We start from the raw sequence: 25,705 nt of genomic DNA on the forward strand, positions 1-25,705 counted from the left end.
AGTGTACTGTCTTCACAGAATGCAGCATAGTCTGATGACAGCTCTGATTTAAAAGTGCGACCGCTGGGCAATCAGGTTGCCATGGTGACTATCGTATATGTCCGATTTATTAGAACAGGACCTGTGTATGATACCTGCTTGGCGTTTGATGGTTGCCTTGGCAATGTATCCGAAGAGCATGCAGATTGGGCAGCATACACCTGGACAACCACTTTAAGACTTGGAGAAGTAGTCGGGAGAATCACCTCCTAGGCTGTGAATCAGACAAGCATCCTATTGTGCATTTTGGCCTATAAGGACATTTAGGGATCCTTCACACAAGCGATTCTGGCAACATTTTTGCTCGTGCAAAACGCTGACAATAAAACCCATTGTTTTTAATGGATTCCCTCACATTCAGTGTTCTTGTGCGCGCATTTCAGTTTGGCAAAAAAATACACACCATGCTCTATTTTTGTGCGCCATTAGACTACGGGGGTACGCAAATGCGCACCCCATCCGTACAAAACTGCGCATATAACTGCTTGATTTCGTGGTGTTAATTAAAAACACGAGGACTAATTAGACTGCCCAGCCGGTTCAATAACGGGCCCGGCAGTGTACAAAAAGACAGTAGAATGTGTGGACAACACGCACGAAAGCACATGATAGCGCTCCATTTACGCCATGCTCTCACGAGGGTATATACGTGTACGCTCCTATGCAGGACCCCTTAGCGCAATCTACTGAGTGTTTTATATGAGGTGTCAGATCCGACATCTGACAGAACAGTCCGTAATGTCTTTATACGTCCTCCTGTTATACGGTTCTATATCCGGCCTCATCTGTGCGCTATAAATACTAAATACGGTTGTGCGCACAGCGATCAAGAAGCTGCATTTTTAAGGCTTATTAACTTTTATGAGGAAAATACAAGAACAATACAGTAAGGTCCCATCCAAAACTGTCCCTCGCATGTGTGCGGATTCAAAAATTTATAAAATCACAGGCGTTTTAACCCCTTAGTGATTGGCCTAGCGTGTTTTTATGTCCTGCAGCTGCAAAACGTGTATAAACGGAAATCGCAGGGCGATCCCACTGCATACAACACGGGTGCCGGCAGTTTCTTACAGCCGACAGCTGGCGGCTACAGCTCCGATAAGCTGTGCAGCTCATGGGAGCTGTTAACCTTTTAAATGCCACTGACAAATCTGACAGCGGCATTTAAATCTCCCAAACGATGTTCAGGGATCCCGTACAGCCCCCCGCGATGAGATCACAGGGAGCCGTGCAGGGGTCATGCCAGCTGGGGGCCTTCTGAAAGGCCCCCGAGCTTTCATGGCAGAACACATATCAAGCCATGCGCTTGGGGGTGGCTTGATAGAATGCTTGCCCGATCGCAGTCTGATGTAATGCTATGGCATTACATCATACTGCAGGAGCAATCCAAGCATTGCAAGTTGTTTTTTACTATTTTAAAAAGTCATAAGTTTTAAAAAAAAACCACTTGCCATATTTATAATAAAAGAATCTAAATAATAAAACAAAAAGACATATGTGGTATCGGTGCATCCGTAAAGGTCCGATCTATCAAAATAACGCAACATTTACCCCACACGATGAACGTTGTCCGGAAAAAAAATAAAGAACGCCAGAATTGTGCTTTTTTGGTCACCCGGTCTCCAAGAAAAAATGCAATAAAAAGCTATCAAAAAGTTGTATGTATTCCAAAATTGTACCAACGCAACCTACAGGACGTCCCACAAAAGATGAGCCCTCGCACAGCTATGTCGTTGGAAACATAAAAAAGCTATGGCGGCAGAAAATTTTGAAAAATTAAATATTTGAAGAAAAAAAAATACAAGTAGTACAGCAAAAAAGCAAAAAAAAAAAACGATAAATTTGGTATCACAGAATGCAATTATCAGGTCATTTTTGTTGCAGTCCGTGCGCCGTAGAAACAAGACGCACCGAAAGATGGCAGAATTTCATTTTTTTTCCATTTCTCTCCACTTCAAGTTTTTCAGTACATTATATATTACATTAAATAGCGCCATTGAAAAGTACAACTCGTCCCGCAAAAAACAACAAGCCCTCATACAGCGGCGGCGATGGATACATAAAGGAGTTACGATTTTTTAAAATGAGGGACGTCAGACAGTGGATTGGAAAGGGTTAAAGCTTAGCAGGTTGTGCTTTTCAATCCCACAAAAACAACATACAGAAACATACGCATTTTTACGTTTAACCCACTATGGCCCATGGGTCCATTAAACGCTATGTTTACAGAAGTAGTGTGTATTTCATGGATGACCATATAGGCGCTGAACACTATTCTCTGCAGATAAGTATAGTCAGACTAAAGCTCTCTCTGTATGTGAAACCCATCTAGCCCCCGTGAGAACAATGTATACAAAGCAGATAGATATCGTACGTAACAGTATCAATGGGGGGGGGGGGGGGGCGCATGAAAACAATGGCCTCACATCTATGTAACTACTATTTCCCGCCAACTTACACCGTTCACTGTCTAGGTTTGGTTTATGAATAAAGTTTCGCATCATTCAAAAAGAAAAAAAACGCACCTAGCGAGCCGACGCAATTCATTCCGATTGGTTACTCCATGGCTACCAAAAACGAGACCATTGATTGGGCGCCAACTACAAGTGCTCTCATTTGCCTGCAGATTCGAGCGAGCTGATTGGTTCTTTAGACCGGTCTACTCGGCCGCCTTTCTTCCTCCTTTTCACTACGTTACGTCACTTCCTGCTGTCCGGTGAGGTGGCCGCCATATTTTCTCCGGTTAGAAATGGCGAATAACAACGCGGCGGCCCTCGGAGGGACCCCGCAACCCACTCAGACAGGTGGTGGTGGGAACAAACCTGCGCCTTCTGGGAAGCCTGGGAATGTACTGCCGCTGTGGGGCAATGAAAAGACTATGAATCTGAACCCTATGATTCTGACCAACATCTTGTCCTCTCCATATTTCAAGGTGCAGCTGTATGAGCTGAAGACCTACCATGAGGTGGTGGACGAGATCTACTTTAAGGTACGTGCAGCGGGGGAGGTCACGTGGGGGCTAGCGAGGTTCTGTGTCCATGTGCGGCGGGCTGGAGGAAGTGATGGCCCATGTGCCGGGAGACTATGGCGGGGGGCCCCCGGGTTGGAGCTTCTGGCATCCCCGATGCTCCTCTCCCACCACTGAGGTCTCGTTCACACCTGCCTTAATATTTTGACAATCCCCCAGCATTCCACATCACGTTTTCCCAGCTTTGTGCCAGATGCTGTGAATGGACCCCCGTTCTAGTAAGTGGTACGACCCACCATCTAAATGTCCGTTGTGGGGGAATCCCTTTAACCCCTTCCTGTTTGTCATATAGGCAGGCAGACGTTCCATATGCTGCAGAGTCGGCTCTGTTATCTGCGGCTGGGATCAGACTGGCCTTTCTAACTCTATATGCCGTGGTCAGTAGTGGCTGTGGTTGGAGGGAGGGGGCGCCTTCTGTTACCCTGGCGTTGCTCCTTCCGCCATGGAATTGCGGTTAAGTTTTAAGCCGCCTGCACACGGGCAGACTTACATTGCGGAATCCGGAGCTGGGCGTCCGCCTCTATACATGCGGAAGTCAACTGCGATTTTCTGCTCGCAGAGGAGAACGCTGCATGCTGCCATTCTGTGTGGTTTCCGTGCGGATGGCTTCCATTGAAGTCAATGGAAGCTGTCCGTCCCACGGCCCTTCTGCGATCACCATTACGGAAAGGTCGTGGGATCTGCGTCATTGCCTAGGGACGGCCTAATATGTACAGCATGTGTGCCGGCCACACATCCGCAGCACTGATATGAAGACTGCGGACAGGTACGCTGGGGTCGCCGGCTTGGCACAGGGTCAGATTCTGCATGTGGAATCTGACCTAGCCGTGTGCAGTTTGCTTTAGGTTGTTATGATGGCTGGTGCCTAGTATTGGCTCCTGAGCCTGCCTGCCATCTTGGGGTGTGTTCACACGGACAGGTTGTACAGAAATCACACGTATTAAAGGACCCAGTATTTTAAATGGGGTAATTTACACAGGCGATTTTCTCTTGGGGTGAGATAGAAAAGCCGCTGCAGGTCTTCTCTTTGGGTGATTCTGAAGAATTACCGGTTATTCCATATGGAATTCTAAATCCCATCCCGCTTATATGTAGATGCGATTTCCATGCGATTGCAATACATATTGATACTGAGCGAACATGCTACTTGTCACGTGCGCCAAAACTCCATGTGCAGCAATGTTTCTCCCAAACGCATCAGTTGTAAGGAAAAAATGCTGGTGTACGAGTGTGATATCGGTCCAAGTTTGTTGGTCCAATGTTGCCCTCGCCCGTGTAAATGTGGCCTGACGTTTGTACTAATACTTGCCAGACTCCCCAATTCAGCGTTGTCACCCCCCAAAAGTCCCTGTGTGGACTGAGAGCTGTGTGCATGAACTCCCGTTAATTGCTATGGGAGTCTGCAGCTTCTGGTGCTCATACCAGGTGCCCTTTATCTCTTCTATAGACTTGTTGATAAAGAGGACTTACAATCATGACAGTGTTGTACAACTCTGTTGTCTTTGGTTTCTCTTTATATGTCTTGGTCAATATCGGCTATGGCACCCTAGTGGTTGGAGGGAGAGGGCTCCTTCTGTTAGCTTGGGGTGCCTCCTTCTGCCATGCTGTAGTGGGGTGTCTATGGGTTGTTATGGTAGCCGGTGCCTAATAGCACCAAAAGCTGCCACCTTGGTGTGTGTATTATGTTAGTCATTAACTAGTATTAGGCCTTATGCACACTGCCGTGATGGGCTCCGCAAGCAGAATACCACAGTGGAGTTAGTCACGCCCCCCCCCAAGACCCCATACTTCCGTATGCGCTGCCCGAAGTCCCGCATGACGCTCCGGCACATGACCCACTATTCACGCTATACTTCCTATTTCAGCAAATAGGACATGCATGTACATTGAGCTATTAGGTTCCATAGAACCTAATAGCTGCAGTGCAACACTGTGGATTTCCGTCGCGTTTTATGCGGCGGAAATCCGTCCATGTGCATTAGGCCTTTAAGCTCTTAAAGCACCTCTCTGGTTTCAGGACAACATTCTGTTCCCAGACCCTTACCTTCTTTGCTGCTCCTCCGATCCACCAGTTTCGGGTCCAGCTTACACCCCTAAGATGGCTGCAGCAATTTTCTAGCTACCTAATGCATACTGTGCACTTCTCTCTGATTGGCCAGCACCGATCACATGAGTAGCTCTGGACAGTCAGCAGGTATCAGTGTATTGGTATTCTTATACCATCCATGCTCTGTGGGGATTAGGTACTCTGAGGATTGCATCAGCCATCCTGGACCTGGGGGGGGGCCGAGAAGAATAACTGCAGGTAATCACCCTCCTCTGACCCTGGGACAGAAGCTGGAGGGTTGCTTTAAAGTAACAGTACCATCGGGGAGCAGCGGTTGAGCTAAAGCTTTTTCTTACTGATCTGTAAAAGTATGAAAACCATTACTGTTAAAATATCAGATTCTCCCACTCAGTGAGTGCCGGTGAGCAGAGACCATATCCGACAACAATGTGAGAATCGCTAGATACTGATGATACCACAGTTTGCCTTCCAGCAAACAAGCCCTTCCCATAGCGATGGAGACAATCTAGATAAATTACCGGTCTTGGGGTGAGAAAATGAGAATGTCACCACCAAAACTGCCTGCGTTGGGATGAGGCTAAAGAGACTGTCGCCATCTTTGTGCACCCTTCTCTGAGGGCGGTATAACATAGTGACAGTCAGGGATATGTCCGCTGTATGTATCTGTGCAGTAGTTTGGGAGAAACTTGCATTTTATCAGTAGCAGCCAGACACAGAGGACTACAGGAAGTAGTCCTGGATATTCATGAGCTGCAGGCCAGTCCCAAACACCTTGCCCTCCAGCCAATGATTGACAGCTGCCTCCTACCACTGTATATTGAGAGCTGCCAATCATTGGCCAGAGAACGGGGTGGGTGTGGCCAGTCTGCAGCTCATGAATATGCAGGTCTAGTTCTGTGTCTGGCTGCTACTAATAAAATGCCAGTTTCTCCCAGCTACACAGCAGACAACGTGCCGTCACACTGATTACAGCCATATCTTATGATGCCTTCAGTGAGGGGTGCAAAAAGTCCCAGTGGGTCACCTGCGGTGTGAAGGGGCCCCTTACCTGGGCGGGTGATGGAACAAATGAGTGTTCCTACAGAAGTGTGTTCTCAGTCATTGCGCCCTGTAAGCGGGACGGTGATTAGCCAACAAACGAGCTAACTGCTGTCTAAGTGATTGCACCTTTTACGCGTCCCCAAAAAATGTTAATTTGTGACTCCTCTCCTTGTGTAAACGGGCCGGGCTGCCGACAATGTGTCTAGTTGTGAATGTTTGCATTAACGATCATTCGCTCCCTATACAATGCGGTTGATTTTTCTGCTTTGCGCTCGTAGTGAATTTCTACGGTATACGCTAATTGGGCATCTAAAATGCTGCCTGAAAATCGAAAGCAATTTACCCCAAAACGGCGCTAGTTTTCAGCTGACTGACCGCCGTCTCACAGTGGGGTATATGCACTTATCCAGCCGTCGTGCGATACAAACTACTCTGTTCACTCCCAGGGGCAGATCTAGTCTGTCGGCGCTATTACATGAGCGCTGTACAACAGTGGCCCTTTCTCTGTGTGTTTGAAGGCCATTTAAAGAGGCACCAATCGGCTTATATCCTCGATCAGACGTGTGCCTGAAATTGGTTTGCTTAAATGAACCTTTAGTTAACTGTTGGTAATATTATCGGGGTGATTCACCCTAAAACAACGTCGGTGCCCTGTGATCCCACAGATCTCTGGTTCACGGGACACTTCTCAGAGTTAAAGGGGTATTCCGGGCTCTTACAACTGATGACCCATCCTCCTGGATAGGTCATCGGTAGTTGGTTGATGGGGATCTGCCACTCAGGATCCCCACCAATCAGCTGATCGCCTGGCCTGGAGTCAGTGCAGTGAGGCTGGCCGTCCTCATCAGTTGTCGGAGGAGAAAGTGTAAGTGCTGGCTTCCATGGAAGGGATGCTGCTGCTCCCCGTCGGGCGCCCAGAGGATAGGTCATCAGTTGTGGAAGGCTGGAATCCCTCTGTAAATATCCTTATGTCTTCTGACTGGGAAGTCTTCAGAGCTTTGCAAGATTGCTCAATGTTTTATGTAGATTACATGTGAATATACACTGGGAATGGGGTTTAAAGGAGGAGATACTTTTATTATACAGTATGTGTTTTCTGTGGCTACTTATTTTTAAGTTTTTGTTTTGTTTTTTTTTAATTCATTTTTCCCAGGGAGTCTCCACGACAGCACCACCTGAGATCGCCTCCTCCTGATAGGACAGGAACACACCGAGAGGTTAAAGTTCCCCCCCCGTCCTCCCCTCCTCAGTGTTTTCCTGTCCTGCCAGGAGGCAGGGTCACCGAGAGGGGCTGGTGGAGACGCCAGCCCGAAAGAAAGAAGCATACCGGCAGATCGGAGGGCAGTGCTCCAGCCTGTCCTCCCTTCTTGCAGAGCGACTCCCGGGACGCCACATGGGGTGGTCCCCCCGGGCCAGGTTCCTCCCGCGGCGGCCCATGGGGGGTGCAATGCGGGGCTCCAGCTCTCCTACGCGCCGGCTTAGGAACGTGCGCGGCGCCTCCGGCTTCCCCTTAACGAGCAGGGGAGGGGGCGGGGCGCCGCGGCAAGCGGCGAGCGTGATGACGTCATCGCGCAGCACGGCCGGCGCTCGGAGGGGGCGGGGCTAAAATTTAAAGGCGCCAAAATTCAAAAAAGAAAAAACCTGAGAGAAGATGGCGCCGAGCAAGGAAGCCACTCAGTGAGTATTGGCTTAAATGCCCCAAGAGTGTCTGCAGCACCAGTTAATAAAGCAATGAGTGCTCCAGCACCAGAGGTCGCGGAATGCTCCACCGCGGCGGCAACCGTAAGTAGCCAGTGGGGCAAACAAGGCATGCATATTCGTATACGTTGTTAATGAATTTTGCATCCTTACACGTAAACTTTGTTGTCTGCCAGGGGGATAGAAGAGTTGCCCCTCCCAGAGCCAAAGCTAAAAAGTGCGCAGAATGTGGCACAAGACTATCGGCTTCGCATGCCAGGCCATTATGCAAAGCATGCATAGCCAAGTTGGTCAAGGAGGAATCAGGGGGATTCCTCGAGGATGTCAGAAAACTCGTCCAAGAGGAAGTGCGGTCAGCACTGTCGACCCCAAAAACTCCACCCAGAGGGGCATCGGGGACAAAGCGCCGAAGAAAAGCGCATACCCCGCAGGTGCTCTCAGACTCAGAGAGTTCAGGATCTGAACCGGAAGAGCTGATGCTTGAGGAGTCCTCAGAGGAAGAGGAATACCAAAAGTACCTCTTCCATAGAGAAGATTTAACGGAGCTGATTAACTCCGTTAGAGCTACACTGAAAATGGAGGAGCCCAAGGAACCCCGTTCAATGCAGGACGAGGTCTTTGGGGGTTTAGGGGAGAGGAAGAAACATACCTTCCCGGTCCATAGCAACGTAACAAAATTAATACTTAAGGAGTGGGAGAAGCCCGACACGGGATCCTTCTCGTCTAAGGGGGTGAAGAGGCGCTACCCGTTTGAGGAGGGGGTATGTGCGAATTGGGAGGAAGTACCCAAGGTAGACGTCCCAGTGGCTAAGGTGGCTAGGAGGACAACATTGCCCTTCGAGGACGCCACACAGCTTAGAGACCCAATGGATCGCAAGGCGGAGGGCCTACTAAGAAGATCCTGGGAGGCAGCGGCCAGTACGCTCAGGCCGGGGGTGGCAGCCACGTGCGTCGCCAGAACCCTGGGTGTGTGGCTCGAACAACTGGAGCTGCACATCTCGAGCAAAACACCAAGGGAGCAGATCATAGATTCCCTCCCTATGTTAAAGATGGCCACTAACTTCCTGGCAGACGCAGCAGCGGAGTCAGTGAAGCTTTCGGCAAAAGCAACGGCCCTAACCAACTCGGCCAGGAGGGTCCTCTGGCTGAAGTCATGGTCGGGCGACCTAACATCCAAGAATAAATTGTGCTCGCTACCCTTTCACGGCCAATTCCTCTTTGGTCCGGATCTAGATAAAATACTAGAGAAAGCGTCGGATAAGAAGAAGGGATTCCCGGAGGAAAGACAACGTAAGGGGAAGACCTTCTTCCGAACCCCGGCACAACAATCGGAACCCTATAAAGGCAAGGGCAAGACGGGCCGATGGAGTTACCCCAAGGGAGGCAGAGGGAGAAGCTTCCTCTTCAACCCGCACCAGGGGGACCCAGCCAAGCAGAAGCCCTGACGCCATCCCAGTGGGGGCGAGGCTGCAGGGCTTTGCGGATCGGTGGGCCTCGATTTGCAGGAGCCCGTGGATCCCGGAGATCCTGCAGGAGGGATACAGAATCGAGTTAGTATCCCCCCCCAGGAGAAAATATATTATCACGCGAGGTCCAGTACAACAACTGTACCCGCTTCAGCAGGCGGTACAGGACCTAAGACATCTAAAGGCAGTGTCCCTCGTGCCACAGGAAGAGGAGACCTGGGGGCATTACTCCAGACTCTTTCTAGTAAAGAAACCCGGGGGAGGTTCACGCCTAATAATAAATCTAAAACCCCTGAACGTTTTCATAAAATATCGAAAATTCAGGATGGAGTCCATCACATCAGCGGTAAAGTTGATCCCCAGGGGGGCCTACATGGCCTCGATCGACCTGAAAGACGCCTATCTGCATGTACCGATCCACAGGGACTCAAGGAAGTACCTAAGGTTCGCGTTGGAAATGGGCAGCAAGACAAGGCATCTTCAATTCAGATGCCTTCCCTTTGGAATCTCCTCAGCACCCCGCATCTTCACGAAGATCATGGCGGAGGTTGCAGCCTACCTAAGGCAGAGGTCGATCCTAATAATCCCATACCTGGACGACATACTAATCATAGCCGAGTCCAGGGAACGCCTAGTAGAGAACTTGGCAACAGTGCTCAGCCTGTTACAGTTCCTAGGTTGGATCATAAATTGGGAGAAGTCCAGCCTAAACCCCAGCACGGAGAAGGTGTTTTTAGGCGTAACACTCGACTCAGAGGCCCAATGCTCCTTCCTCCCCGAGGCAAAGGGGCAGAAAATTCGGCACATGGTAAAATCCTTTATGCAGAGACGGTCATGCACAATCCGGGAGGCTATGTCCCTCCTAGGAAGTCTAACATCATGCATCCCGGGGGTAGCATGGGCACAGGCACATACCAGACCCCTGCAAGCTGCAGTCCTCGCAGCGTGGGACGGCAGGCAGGCTTCGTTAGAAAACAGAATACAGATCAGGAACTCGGTAAGGGTATCCTTAAGCTGGTGGACGTCCCCAAGAAATCTAAGAAAAGGAGTCCACTGGATATTGCACCCGGCAGTACAGATCACGACAGATGCAAGCTCCTGGGGGTGGGGGGCGCACGTCGGAGACCAGCTCCTACAGGGCCCATGGCCACCGCAGACGAAGCATCAATCCTCAAACTACAGGGAGCTACAAGCAATCTGGAAGGCCCTGCAGCACCTGGGGGAGACGGTAAGAAACCAACATATACGGGTACTGTCGGACAACACCACGGCAGTGGCCCATATCCGACACCAGGGGGGCACGAGGTCACCAGCTCTGCAAAGTATCGCGCAAAGGATATTTCGCTGGGCGGAGGGCCGCATCATCTCACTGTCAGCGGTACACTTAAAGGGATCTCTGAATCAAAGAGCAGACTTCCTCAGCCGGGGGCGCTTAGACCCAGGAGAATGGTCCTTATCCCAGGAGGCGTTCCGGATAGTGACGGACAAATGGGGTCCCCCGCAAATAGACCTATTCGCGTCAAAACAAAACGCCAAGGTGACGAACTTCTTCTCCCTCAGACGGGAAGACCAACCGACAGCGGTGGACGCCCTCAGCCAGGACTGGGGAGGAGAACTGGCGTACGCATTTCCCCCGATCCCACTAATCCCAAGGGTACTACAGTACTTCAGGTCACAACCGTGCACCCTGATCCTTGTGGCTCCCTTTTGGCCAAGAAGGAGCTGGTTCAGCCTCCTGAGAGACTTGAGCATCCAGGAGCCAGTTACCCTTCCGGCTCAAGAGAATCTCCTAACGCAGGGACCCCTGAACTACCCCGACGTAAGCAGACTTCATCTAACAGCTTGGTTACTGAAGAATCCATACTGAGGGGCAGGGGATTCTCAACCAAGGTAGTCAGAACGCTAATGGCAAGCAGGAAAGAGACTACCAACCGCATATACCAGAGAATCTGGAGGAGGTTTACCTCTTGGAGACAAGAGAGAGGCTCCTCAGGCAGCAGTGCGGACGTCCCTCTGATCCTGGACTTTCTACAGGACGGCCTGGATATGGGCCTCGCCCCAAGCACCCTAAGAGTCCAAACGGCAGCCCTTAGCGCCCTGTTTGACACTAAGTTATCCGGGGACAGGTGGATCAATAGATTCCTGGCAGCGGCAGATAGGCTTCGACCCAGGTCCACCAATATTTGCCCAGACTGGAACCTTAATTTAGTCTTGAGGGCCATGACAGGGGACCCCTTCGAACCAATGGAGGGGCTCTCATTAAAAATGCTCACAGTAAAAACTATCTTCCTAGTGGCAATTTCCTCAGCCAGGCGGGTCAGCGAGCTACAGGCCCTATCCATACGCCACCCGCTCCTCAAGATTACAGATACCAAGTTAGTCTTTAAAACAGACCCGACCTTTTTACCTAAGGTGGTATCCCCATTCCATAGGGCCCATGACATAATAATACCCTCGTTCTATAATCACCCAAAAGACGAGAGCGAGCGAACCCTAAGCTGTTTGGACGTCAGAAGAGCAGTCTTGACGTACATCGAGGCCACAGGCCCATGGAGGCAGGACGACAACCTGTTCGTCCAATATTCAGGCCCTAATAAGGGAAAGAAGGCAGCCAAAAGCTCTATAGCCAGGTGGATTCGCCTGGCCATTAGCGAGGCATATAAGGCTTTGGGGAAGGAGGCCCCCTCGGCTCTTAAAGCCCATTCCACAAGGGCAGTAGCGACCTCATGGGCCGAGCATGGCTCGGCATCAGTAGAGCAGATATGTAAGGCAGCAGTATGGAAAAAGCCCCATACTTTCGTCAAACACTACAGGGTAAAGGTGCAGCTAGACGAGGACATGTCCTTCGGTCGTAAGGTCCTCTCAGCGGCAATCCCACCCTAGAATTACTTTAGTTGATACGTCTCAGGTGGTGCTGTCGTGGAGACTCCCTGGGAAAGGTAGGATTATACCTACCCGATAATCAGGTTTCCAGGAGTCTCCACGACAGCACCCGTACATTCCCTCCCCAAGAAAGAATAATGTATATAGAAATAATTAAATAAATAAAAGATAATAAAATAAAAAGTATACCAGATAGGAAAAAATTTAAGTTAGCTCCTACCCCGGCAGTTTCGTTATAATACACTGAGGAGGGGAGGACGGGGGGGGAACTTTAACCTCTCGGTGTGTTCCTGTCCTATCAGGAGGAGGCGATCTCAGGTGGTGCTGTCGTGGAGACTCCTGGAAACCTGATTATCGGGTAGGTATAATCCTACCTTTCCCACTGCATCATGTCGACTCGCTGTAGTGTACATCACACCGAGGGGGCAACCATATGCAGGGGCGTTGTTCATCTTACGTATGCAGGGGCGGTGTTCCTCCTATGTAGTTTTCTTGCTGTGACCCAGTAATGGAGACCAACCACATGGTATAATTTTTTTTATTTTTATTTTTTTGCATCCGTTTTACATATGGACTTTGGAAGTGTCTCTCGGTCCGACCGCGAGTCTCTAGGCTGGAGCTCCCATCATCCTACGCTCGTACGATGCTTGGAGTTTGGGTCTGGAGACCCGAGGTCAGGCTGGGAGTCACTGCAGAAGTCCATATGTAAAATGGATGCAAAACAATGACTGTGGTTGGCCTCCGTCCTCCTAGTCCCCCGGGCAGTGGTTTCTGAGGGCGCGCTCTCTTGTATGTTGCATCATAATAGCACATTGTTATGTGTTAGATGAAAGTGAGCCCTCTCCTCAGTGACTTGCGGTGGCACCGTATTGCTGTTCTGCGCGTGAAGCTTGTTTTTCTGGTTCTAAAGAACACGTTGTCATCTGCTCGTCGTGGGAGGAATACGAAGTACATCTGTGTCAGTGTGTGAGCAGATCCCAGCGTGCCGGGATACTAGCTCTGATCTGGCAGGCTGTCCTCAGATATCCTGCATCCCATCAGCGGTTGGGGGTTTTCACTAGTCCGTTCTCCCATGGACACACAGGTGTTTTCCTTTACACCTCCCTGACAGCTCTGCCCACCTGTGGGTACAGGTGTAACACCCTCGTGCCAACCTTGTTTCCCCAGTGATTGTTCCTTGCAGGATGGGTGATGGATCATGGTGGGTTTCGTGGCACGGCTGAGGCTTCTCTTTGGATCTGCCGATGATGTACAGATAGCGCTTGAACTGTTTAATATGCTGGGGGCTTAAAGTAGATCTTGGTTTCTGTGGACCCTCAAGTATGTTCCTGGTGTACCTGGGGGTAACATGCTGGTGTAACTTGTTGGTTTTGCTTTAAGGTGTTTTTGCCAGACTAGGAAAAAAGGTCAGCTGTTTTTCCTGCTTTGGCGAGATAACTGCGCACGGCTATTGGCTTGTACTGCAACACATTCCCATCGAAGTGAAGAGAGCTGAACTGCAATACCAAAGAGAGCCTATGGGCTGAGGTGGTGCTGCAGGCATCGATAATATGAAGTGACAGCCCGCTTTATGGTACTTCACATGGAGCATTTCTGCAAAACGGTCATAATCCACCGCTGATTTCAGCAGCCCAACGTTCCCTCACCTTGCATCTCTTCACCCGGCAGTCTCTAGTGAAGGGGTGTGCTTTGAGTCAAAGTCCGTACCAATGGTGTAGATTTTGAGGTTTGTTTTTTTTTAATGCTGTGGATTTTTCCCCTGAAATATATCCACAGCATTTCTGCTACGTGTGAATACACCCCTAGGGACCTTCAGCGGTAGCGGTTTTCAGTGCAGATCCGCATTCAAGACCACACTGCTCGGTGTGGATTTTACCCTTTCAGTTGACAGGTTTGTTTGCTGCGGATCCACATCAAAATACCCACCGGTGGTGCAGATCCTGACACCTTTTTTTGCCGTGGAAAGTCTGCAACGTTTGAATGTACCATTAAAAGGGTTTTTCTGGGACCTGACTATTGATGGCCTATCCTCAGGAACAGTAGTGGTGGTGGATTGGATGGGGTTGGTATTCAGGAGGCTGAGCACTTCTCAACATCATGGTTTTTCTCTAGGCAACCCTAATATTGATAACCTATTATCAGGATAAGTCATCAATATCAGGTAGGTGGGAGTCTGCCATTCGGGTCCCCCACAATCGGCTATTTGAGTTGGCCATGGTGAACTCTGCAGCCATTTTAGTGCATACAGGCACAGTGCAGGACAATGTATAGGGGTCGGCCTTGTATAGCAGCTCACTCCCATTTGCTGCTCTCGGGCCATGTGACTGATGAACATGATGTCACGTGCCTGAGAACAGGTCGCTGCATGCTCTGGAAAAGTGATTCTTCTTGCACGCGAGCGGAAACCTCGCAGCATGCTCCATTTTTGTGCAGATTCTGCGCAGAAAGCTTCCCTTGAAGTCAGTGGGAGCCATCCGATCCACAGCCCTTCCACAATTGACATTGCGGAAAGGTCGCAGATTCCTCGTCATTGCCTAGCAATGATGTGGGAAAAGCAGAAGATTGTTTTAAAAAAATCTCGCCGTCAGACATGCGCCGTAGCCATGCGGACCACTCGCAGTATAAATGAGGAAAAGCAGGTAGGGCAGACTCTGCTGCTGCATGCGTCTTGTGCAGGAGGCCTCAAGGATACTTTCCCTTGACCAACTTATGAGAAGTCCAGTAATTCACTCAGTGGTGGCCGAACTGTTCTAATACAGCTCTGTAATGTTATTTATGACTTTGGGCACTGACAGTATGCGCTCTTCTGAGATGTTGCTTCCTTTCATTGCCACTTCTGTCTATTATTCTGCTTTGTTCGCTTCTATACAAGATAGTAGGGATGTATTTGCAAAATGAGACCTTGTAATAACGCTGTTAATTCACTGTTAGGTAAATCATGTTGAACCCTGGGAGAAAGGGAGTCGAAAAACTGCTGGACAAACCGGGATGTGCGGGGGGGTAAGTACAAGTACGTGCCTTCTCATTCTTGGTGTCTTACACGGAGACCGATAAAAGCTGTTTAGGCTATTAGGAGTCTTATAGGCTATTTTGTCCCTAACTAGAATAGATTCTTGCAGAGCGCCTTATAAACCTTTCCTTCTGCCGGGAGGGAGTTATCTTTATTCTTTCTGGGCATGTAGACATAAAGGGGAAGGTTTACGAAAGCACCTTTGCCTTTTTTTTTTATCTAACATACCTTTTTAGATTAGAAGAAAAACTCTGCACCTCGTGCGCCTATTCTGCATAATTTACGCCTGGTCACAGCACTTTCCTTCTTGTGTAAGTCTGTGGGCGTGCTATCGGTGCTGCAGCTGCTCAGACCAGATTTATAACGTGTGACTTAAAAAAAAAGTTGCTCAGCTACTCCAGTACTGCGGTGTATTGTTAGCACAAACTTTCACGCCTCAGAGAAAGAAGGTATTTGTGCCTGAATTAACACGCTGTGTGCGACTTTTTGGCAAATTTGTTGCATAACAGATAAGTACTTAGTCTAAAAGTCTCATGCTAAATCGCCCTCATAGTACTTTTTACTCCACGACTAGTAAGTGCAAGGTTAATCTGATCACGGAAGTGGCTACCGATGACCGTATGTAGGCCTTGGGTAATGTCCCCTTTGTAATATTGATCTTTAGCTGGTTTTTTATATACTCTGTTATAGTAATGAAGATTTAATAAGCTCTGTTGTCTTGACAGGTACGTGGTGTTGGCACCGGTGGCATTGTATCAACCGCCTTCTGCCTCCTCTATAAACTGTTCACCCTGAAGTTGACAAGGAAGCAAGTAATGGGACTCATCACACACACAGATTCCCCTTACATTAGGGCACTTGGGTTCATGTACATAAGGTGGGTGGTTTTTAAGTTCTTTTGTTTCTTTTTAACTTTTAATAATTTTACAAACCATGTACAAGAATAAACCTATATGGTGGCATTTGTTCCATGCTCTTGTGTCTGTGCGAAGGAACATAACAAACCTTGGGATGGCAAAGTATGGGTGTGCCAACGTGAAGGCGTGGAACTACCTGTGCAATCTGATTTGGCTGCAGCTAATGCCTTATCTTACCACTAGTGACAAGGACAATAGCAAAAACTAAAGGACCTTTTGCACACAAAGATAATCTTTCAAATGACTGAAAGATTGAAGATTTAGTGCTCTATTTGCATAAAGTATTATAGCTGTTAACACTTTATCATCTTCATTTGCATGTAAAAAGACCTCCAGGAGTTGTTTGCAGAGCCCAGCATGTGCAAACAGTTGCCCAAACAATACATTGTTCTCCTCAGGGCTTCCGGCAGGTTGCATTGTTCTTCTCCCAGCTAGTATAAACATGCCACAGGGAGAACATCCTGCAGTCTTTTGAAAGATGAGCGAAATACATTCAAATGGAGTGTATTTGTACAGTCTTTCAGTGGCTGAACCATGGATTTTAAGTGAACCAAAATCCATCTGTCAAATGAAAAGTGCGCAATGCCTGCATTCACATGTAACGATTATCGCTCCTTTTCGACTGGGTGGACGAATTTTGAGTGATAATTGTTGCGTGTAAAGGGGCCTTAAAAATATTAGGTCAGGAAAGATGAGGATATCCTCTGTGGCAACCACCTGCAAAATCATCATGTTCTTGGGGAGTTATCTTGCAGTTGCCTCTGGGATTATACTGATGCTTAATTTCCCCTTAATGCACACCTGACTTTTTAGACAACTTTTCAGAATAAGCTGTCAAGTGTGTACATAAAGAATAACACTTTCTGCCCATTGTATGACTTGTATTCTTCCCCTCTGCAGAATGTATAGTTGATTCTCCATCCTCTAAAGAATGCTGGGAGCCTCTGCTGTGCTATAGACTGTACACAGAGAATTGTAGAGATTCTAGTCTGTTACACACTGACACAAACTCAACATGTATGAGTGTATAGAAAGACTTAGCAGTGTACATGTAGTAATATAATCTTTATTTGTATAGCGCCAACTTATTCTGCAGCGCTTACATGTGTAAAAACAGCAGCAGTTATCTCGGCGTTGGCTCCAGAATTCACGTTGGTGTTTGACTCTCACCTTCCCCCTCCTCTCTGCATGCAGTTCAATGATCAGGATGACTGTTCCCCCTGCTATTCTGTCTTGTCAATCATTAGAGCACACAGTGGTCAGCGGGGGAGGGGAGACTGCACTTTTAGAGGGATTTTTCGGCACAAAAATTTTACTCCAAGTAAATGGCAGTTTTACTAATTATCACACTGCCTATAATATAAGCACAAGTTGTTTGTAAAGTTCGTGTCCATTTAATTTTTTGAGAGCTGTATATGAAGTAGTAATTAGTTCACAAGATCATGACAATTTGTATCATTAAAGTTATTTCCCCTAGTGAAATATACAAATAAGGAAGATGGAACAATGTAGGAGTGCTGCCATCCAATAGGTGGCGCTGCAGAGGTATTGTTCCATCTTCCTTATTTGCATATTATCCAGAGGAGCATGCATGGCCTTATAAGTCTCCTCACTCACCACCTAGGTGTTCTCCTCAAGGAGAGGCTATACCCCTCTTGACTAGTAAATTTTAACGTAACCATAAAGTACTTATGACGCACAGAACGATATATAAAATATCAATGGGATTTCCCAAAAGAATAGAGAGTCTACATTCCAGTGTAAGCTACATATCAAGGATAATATGGATTTGTAGTAATTCAAGGGTCCTCACTGCCTGTGACCAGAAATAGCATTTCGCATGTCGGCTTCCTGAGGCAGCTGAGTACATTGCTGTATGGGTAATTAAGCTGAGACGTCACTACAAAGGCTTAAGTTTCACCACTTCATTACCACCTACTGCAAATATATATCGCAAGGTTGTGAAGTGTATATGGAGGAGGCTCGGAAGTGGAGCCCTATATCCAGCTGTGATCAGCCATTGCTGGCAGCTGCCGGGAAATGCTGCAATCACCGGGAAATGCTGCAATCAGCGTTCGCTCTGATGGTGGCAGTTAACTCCTTAATTACCATGGTAAAAGCTGACCGTACGTCTAAACAGTCTGAGAGTAGGGGACCCCTTACCACACCCCATCAGCACCCCTCTCTCCATGCAACAGAATTGGGTTGCTGATGGGCTAACATGGTAGCCTAAAGCCTACTGAAGGCCGATCAGACCCTTTATAGGCAACATCAAAAATTTCTATATACTGCAATACTGAAGTATATAGTACAAATAATCGCATATTAACATCCCAAGTGTGTAAGGAGGGGGGACTAATATGTTTTTAACAGAAAAACTTCAATTCACCCAGCCAAAAACAAGCCCTCACACAACCCAGTCAGCGAAAAATAAGGGTCTCGGGATATAGTGGAAGGCCTCATGTTCACAGGGAAAATCAGGCCCGCTACGGATTCTCCATGGAGAATCCGTAGCGAGTCCCTCCTGCCCCGCGAACATGAGGCATAAAAATAAGAATAAACTTACCTCTCGCCCGCTCCGGATCTTCCCTTCGCCGCGGCGTCATCATCTCTGCGTCGCGGCCGGATCTTCTTTCTTCGGCCCGGCGGATGCTCCGGCCCGAAGAAAGAAGATCCGGCCGCGACGGAGAGAAGATGGAGCCGCGGCGAAGGGAAGAACTGGAGCGGGTGAGTAAATTCCGAATTTTGTCTCCTGCGGAACCGGACGGCTTCCATAGGCTTCAATAGAAGCGGAGACCCGCACGAAAATGGAGCGTGGTCCAGATTTTTTTCATGCTCCATTTTTTTTTTTTTTAAATCACTTTTATTGACCATCCGCGGGTATTTATCTACCCGCGGGTGGTCAATGCATCCCTATGGGATGTGGATCCGCGGGCAGGAGAAGAGTTAAAATCCGCTGCGGATTTTAATTCTTCTTTTGCCTGTGGACATCAGGCCGAAGGAAGCAATTTGTTTTTAAGAAAAAATAAATATATATTACTGAACCATAGAACAAAGTTCATATGTCATTCTTTTACTGTGCTGTTAGCTGTTAAAAAAAAAAACTCCCCCAAAAATGGTGCAGTTGCATTTATAGTATTCTAGTATTCCCACTTTTTGAAAGTCGTCCCCCCCCCCCCCCCCCTCATACATCATATAGTACTTCTAAATGGAATCATTAAAGTACAACTTGCCCTGCAAAAAACAAGCCCTTATATGGATTTTTCAATGGAAAAATTAAAGTTATGACTCTTAGAAGGTGGGGACAGAAAAAATAGAAAAATGTCTGGTCCTGAGAAGGTCAATGAGAAGCCACTTAAATGCACGAGTCAGGCTACTTCAGATGTGCTCTTTGCCCCATTTCCAGCAGTCAGGTAGAACCGTGCATGCTCCGGGGATGTGGAAGACCTAATCATATACTACAGATATGTGCAAACCATCATGGGATTCATCGAATATGGTTCCTGATACTATGCACAAGGTATCTGATATAACAATCCCCACTCTCCCATAGACTTGACACACCTAATGCAGCGTGTAATAATAAATGTGGGTAGTTGTGAATGGTGACCTTGTGCATATGCTAAGTGTGAAGCAAGAATACTTGTGAAAACCACTTTATATAAACATTCTATTTGCGATCTGCAGACTTTCGGGCTTTGGCGTGTCCATTTTTACCATTTGCCTCTGTTTCTGTAAGTTTTTATATTTTTGTACGTATGTTCAATGAATGTCCTTTCATATCCCAGGTACACACAACCCCCTACTGACCTATGGGACTGGTATGAAGACTTCCTCGATGACGAAGAGGTATGTCAGCAAGGGTAATTCACTTTTCATTTGTACAGCATGTGCATGCTGATGCAGAAACTTCTATTGTTGTCATCATTTGTTAATCTGTTTCTGACTTGCAGATATTGCTACATTGTCCAGTTGTAAACTATTGAATGCATATTCTCAGGATAGGGTATCGGGAGGCCCCCATCGGCCCTTCTTTGGGCTTGTATGCTCGTGCACTGAACAGCTTTCTGCAGAAAGGAGGGCTATCATCAAATTAAACTTTCATAAAATGTAATTAGATTCCATTGTCCTAGCAACCATTGGGTCAGGTTTTCATGCATCTTTTCTAGTAAAGGGAATGGGTCATCAGAAAATTACCTGTTTTTAATTGAATATATATTCATTTTCAAAGTGTTTTAAAGGGGGGGGGGAAACTAATTTCTTGCAGTTTTCACTCTGACCACTAAGGCTAATGGGCTGATATTTTCAGTCCTGTAGTCATCTCTTTATCCTCACAGGCAGGATTACAATGTAAGGTAACGCCTATATATAAATAACATAGGATACACCGTTCACAATAAGTGATTGGTCACAGCTCCCACCCTCCCCGCACAATGATTTCTGCACAGGTAGAAAAGCATGTCTAGTACACTTTCCCATAGAGTCCCCTCTTATCCAGTGTGTTTGTGGCCCATGAGGCTGCTGTACAAAGCAGAAAGTCTCCGCCTGTTGGGCTCAGTGGCCAGAGTGAAAACTGCAAGATATTAGAAATTGTTTTAAAATCTACATAGCGGCTCTGAAAATTAGGAAAAAATGTAGTTAGAAACTTGATTCAAACAATAAGGCATTTTCTGATGACACATTTCCTTTACTATTTTTCATCTTTAGGATCCACTCCTGTGTTTGTCCTAAAGGAGAGTTGGGAGACATGAGTGATCTTGGAATCTGTTTTGTGATTCTGAACACTCCCAATCTCTGTACAAGTGATAGCTGGTTTAGAAAGCTTTGAGGTTGTTGGATAACTCGTTAGTGGGGTCCATTCTACACCATTTGGTATCCATTACTCTTTGTTGTGGTTTGCACTGATAACCGAAACCACAACACAAATGTGAACAGTGCCCAATTTAGTAAACAAATGTATTTTAAAATGAATTAAAGGGCTGCTCCAGGGAAATTGCTTTTCATTCGATATGCAGCTAACCCACCATAAGTCGGCTAATATTACCTTATTCAACTATAACTATTTTTTTTCTTTTCTCTGAAACGTTTGCCTGCTGCCTCTCAGCTCGACATGTGATCTCAATTCTGACAAGTTCCAATTACTTGGGTCTAGTCAGTTTTTCAGTCAGCATAATATCTTGTCTTATGCTACTACATGGACAAGAAGCTAGGGAGACACACTCCTATCACAATTACTGCTGTTCACACAGTTGTATAATAGAGGAGATCACAGCTCATCCTCCTGACTGTAGATTATTTGGATGAATACAGAATGTAAAGGCAGGGTTTTCCCTGCAGCAGAGATGGTAAAGTCTCCAGCTGCTTGTGTATTGCTATGCTGATGCATCATGGGACTGATACGAAAGCAAACATTTTAGCTTTAGGATAGAGCCTAATAAGCATCAGACAGGAAGCTGCAGTACATTGGGGTGAGTGCAATAGGCACAGAAGCCCTCCAGAGTGTGACAGGCAATCAAGTGAGGGAGGGCAGGGATAGAAAAATGTGTTTTACCTGGAGCGACCCTTTTAAATGGTTGTGGTAAAATATTTACACATGCATTAAAGAGGTTGTTCCCTGTACATACGACAGAGGCCAACTGTCTGATCAGTGAGGGTCCATCAATCCGAGAAGTGGGAACCTTTGGGACCCTGTTCTTGGGTTAGGGATCCCAGCAGTTGGAACCCACCTGATCAGATGGTAATTCCTTGTCCTAAGTATAGGTGATTACTTCATTTGGTGGGACAATCCCTTTTTAAGAGTTTTTTTAATGATATTTTCCCTGTTAATGTAATAAGCATTTTAAATGTGGGGCTTGTGTGAACTGGGGTCCCTGACCCTGTGTCACCAGACAAAGCACACATGCACAACACTCTTGATGCCCTAAGTTACTTAACCAATCAAACCAGCTCTTTCTCAAATCAAAATAAAAAAATAAATTTTAAAAAGTGTTTGTTTTTTTTAATTTAAAAAGGCAGCTCTGTGTTTGAACAATCCGGAGTTCCATCTATAGCATTTTTGAGGAGTTTTTTTTTATTTTCTTATTTTTCTTGAAAGTTTGCCTTTTTTTTATTAATTCAGGTCGCTCCCATCTTCAAAATGAATAGTCACTAGACCGTTTTGCAGATGCTGTGTAGAACAATCAGATTACAAATTATCTTAAAGGTGATGGATCTCTGTAAGTCGACTCAATTTAGTGGCTTGTTTGGGATGATCTCCTGCTTTTGATATGAAGGGCTTTCCGTGCACCAACATGGTTTACAATATGGCAAATCTTCTTTATTTAAGCTAACATGCTCTTTTTTCCTCTAGATCTTTGTGCTGCACCAATTGTATGGGGCGAAATTAAACTGAACACATGCATGTGTGTGAGTGCAAGAAGTTTTACCTTAAGATTTGCCTTTAATTGTGCACAGGACTGAAATGAAATGGAAGTGAGGGAAACCTATGTCAAAGCCTACCTTATATTACCCTTTTTAAACTCTCTTCCCTCAAAGTAATTTTACCGCACCTCAGAATGCATGTTGAAATTTGGTTAATGTGTATTAATATTAGTTGTATTCTTTCTACACATTTTTGGCCCTCTAAATTTGTATCCAAGCACAATCTTGGGAAGTGGAGCTGTTTTTGTTGCAGCGCCTGTGTTCTTGCATAGTGGAGGCCTGCAGCCTGCCTCTTCTAGGAAACAGACTTTAGACCGCTGGTAGTGCACTCTTCTGTGTGCGCTCTTAAGATCACTAACATTCTCGATGCGTCCAAGACTAGATAACTCCAGTTTTGAATGTGTAGTTTTTTTTGTGACACAATTTGCTTTTCCATATGTAAGATACCATTTTTCAAGATTCTTCCTTTTTTTTTTTCCCCTTTATTCTGCTCTTTTTACAGGACCTGGATGTAAAAGCTGGTGGAGGTTGTGTAATGACTATAGGAGAGATGCTACGTTCATTCCTTACTAAGCTGGAGTGGTTCTCGACCCTGTTTCCAAGGATCCCCGTTCCAGTGCAGAAACACATAGACCAGCAAATTAAAAGCAGACCAAGAAAGGTCAAGAAAGAAAGTCCTGAGGATGTGGAGGAAGTTGAGCGCCACGTTGAGAGGAGACGATCCAGGTAACTTTTGTAAACAAAACAACTTGCAACCAACTCTACGGGCTTTATGAAGTGGCTATACCAAGCTTAAATGGGTATTCCAGCATTGACATTTATCACATAAACATTGAATTTACAGTTGACACCCATTGGCCATTGACCTCCATAGGATAACCCTGACCTGCTTAATACACTGCAACACAAGTATTGCAGTGTTTTACACAAGCGTTCTTGTGGTAAAGTCAAACAAAAAATAAATATAAGTTCAAACTTATTAAAATGTTACTTGTTTTTGCACTGTGAATGGTGTTTAAAAAAATATTTCATTCTTTTTGTGGTCACTTGCCAATCTAAAAAAATAAATAAAATCATCAGTCATGTCTACTCCAAAATAGTACTAATGGTGTGGATCTGCACCATTCAGCAGTTTTGTAGGGGTGAAGTTTAATACTGATCTGTGCCAATGGTGCTGAATTTGACACACATTCTGCTATGTGTGAACGTACCCTAATTGGTTTGGTCCAGGGGTTTTGTTTTACTAGAAAAATTGCACAACATGCTGCACTATATATTCGCAATCTATGACTGAATCCCTAGATGAAATGAACTGAAGGAAATGTGAACATGGCATTCTTTAAATTTTATGTTGTAAAGGAACAAATACGGAAAGTAACATTTTAAGTTTAATTTTCCTTGATTTTAGTGGGATTTTTACAATTGTCATGTTAGTTTTTGGGTGGATCTGTTTAACTGATCCATAACATAAAAAGAAAACTTTAGTTTGGCATCTGTTTTTTTTTTTTCATTTTGTTTTGAAATTTGTAGACTAATGCGCTAAAACTGGAAATCCAGACAGATGTGAACAGATTGCTGTTCTTCAATCTAACTTGCGTTTATTGTATGCCTTAAAAAAAAAAAAGTTAGCATTGGGCCTCATGTAAATTGAAGTCGAGGTGATTGAATAATGAAGACTATAAGTTTATTGAATACTGTTCTTTAAAGGACATTGCATTTTAGTAAAATTTGAGCTTTTTTCATATTTCTCTCTAATTTGATTTACTTATATTTTTTATTTGCATTTTTATAGGTCTCCGAAAAGGTCTGTTAGTCCTCGCAGGTCTCCTAGGAGATCAAGGAGCAGGAGCCATCATAGGGAACATCATGGAACATCAAGTTTCGATAGGGAACTAGAGAGAGAAAGAGAACGTCAGAGGATAGAGCGTGAATCCAAAGACAAAAGGAGATCGCGAAGCAATGAACGTAGAAGAAGCAAAAGCCGAGAGAGACACAGGACAAGGAGTCGGAGCAGAGATCGCAAGACAGACCGGAGAGACAAGGACAGAGAAAAAGAAAATGAGAAAAGCAGAAAGCGGGACTATGACAAAAAGGGCAATGGCAGGGAAAAGGATATCGATAGACCCAGAGAGCGCTCAAAAGAACGCAAGAGGAGTGAGGAGAGGAAGGACAGGGAGGACAGACGACATAGAGAAGACAAAGAATTGCGTAAAGAAAGGCGACACAGCAGAAGTAGGAGCAAAGACCGAAAACAAAGAAAAAGTAGAAGTCCTAGTAGAAATGCTCGTGGCAGAAGCCGAAGCAAAGAAAAGTCAAACAGGCAAAAGGAGAAGTCAAACAAGCATAGTAGAAGCAGTAGCCGCGGGAGAACGGACAGTGCCGAAAAGTCCCGAAAAAGAGAGCGCAGTTCAAGTAGGGAAAGGCCACGGAAGAGAAGTCGGAGTAAAGACAGAGGCCACAAACGTGAACACGAGAGCAAGGACCATGACCGTCACAGTTCTGACAATGAAGAAAAGCAAAGAGTCAAAGATAATACACTGTGATATTTCGATGAATGGATCACATTGAATCCTTTTTTTTTTTTTTTTTATATTTGTTTTTCTCCTTCTCCCTTTCCCCTTTTCCAAAGTCCTACCTGGTTCTGTAGCACTCATGTTTTTTGTTAATATTTTTTTTCTGTTCGAAACAAGTTTCGATATCAATTGTATGTAGGGAAGTGCCTTTTTGGAACCTCCTTTATTTGGACAGTACTTCTACCTTCCCTACATTTCCTCAAGCTTTCTGCCCTCATTCGGCTACTGTTGCGTTTTTATCAGTTCAGTGTTCCTAAACCGTACAGACTGTACTTGGCAATGCCCTGATGTTTTAATTCTATTTTTTTTTTTCTGGCACAATAAACCTGCTGGTCCAGTTTGTAAGTGGCATTAAATTTGTCACTTTTCTCATCCTAAGGCTCGTGAGGTTGTGTTTTTACCTCCTGACGCTGTGTGCATGGCTTAGCTGACATTTCGATAGAATGGCTCTTTTTGTGGGTTTTTTTCTAAAATGATATGAATGCAAATAACATTTAATTTTGTGTCATTGTCTAATTGTAAACAGTTTTTAAGAAAAAATACATTTTGATCTATAATGTGA

At 46.0% G+C, this 25,705-nt stretch overlaps 2 protein-coding genes across 4 annotated transcripts in view; one reads left to right on the forward strand and one right to left on the reverse strand.

The window, feature by feature from the left end:
• The window catches only part of HENMT1 (HEN methyltransferase 1), a 26,339-nt gene extending 21,051 nt beyond the window's left edge, over positions 1-5,288 (reverse strand). The window contains exon 1 of the mRNA XM_066597157.1: positions 5,112-5,288. The gene's annotated coding sequence lies outside the window, so the exon portion shown is untranslated. The remainder of the gene's footprint in view (positions 1-5,111) is intronic.
• On the forward strand, positions 2,734-25,705 carry PRPF38B (pre-mRNA processing factor 38B). Of its 3 annotated transcripts, XM_066597156.1 has the most exons (7): positions 2,742-2,843; positions 2,972-3,028; positions 15,155-15,223; positions 15,959-16,110; positions 19,939-19,999; positions 23,073-23,296; positions 24,363-25,705. In XM_066597156.1, the coding sequence occupies exons 3-7, from the start codon at positions 15,212-15,214 to the stop codon at positions 25,111-25,113; spliced, it is 1,200 nt and encodes a 399-aa protein (XP_066453253.1). In that variant the 5' UTR covers positions 2,742-2,843; positions 2,972-3,028; positions 15,155-15,211; the 3' UTR covers positions 25,114-25,705. The 3 variants fall into 3 exon arrangements, with proteins under 3 accessions (XP_066453251.1, XP_066453253.1, XP_066453252.1); XM_066597154.1 differs by having other exon boundaries at positions 2,734-3,028; XM_066597155.1 differs by lacking the exons at positions 2,742-2,843; positions 2,972-3,028 and adding an exon at positions 13,150-13,424.

Source organism: Eleutherodactylus coqui, chromosome 3, assembly GCF_035609145.1.
Source record: "Eleutherodactylus coqui strain aEleCoq1 chromosome 3, aEleCoq1.hap1, whole genome shotgun sequence".
Lineage (NCBI taxonomy): Eukaryota > Metazoa > Chordata > Amphibia > Anura > Eleutherodactylidae > Eleutherodactylus > Eleutherodactylus coqui.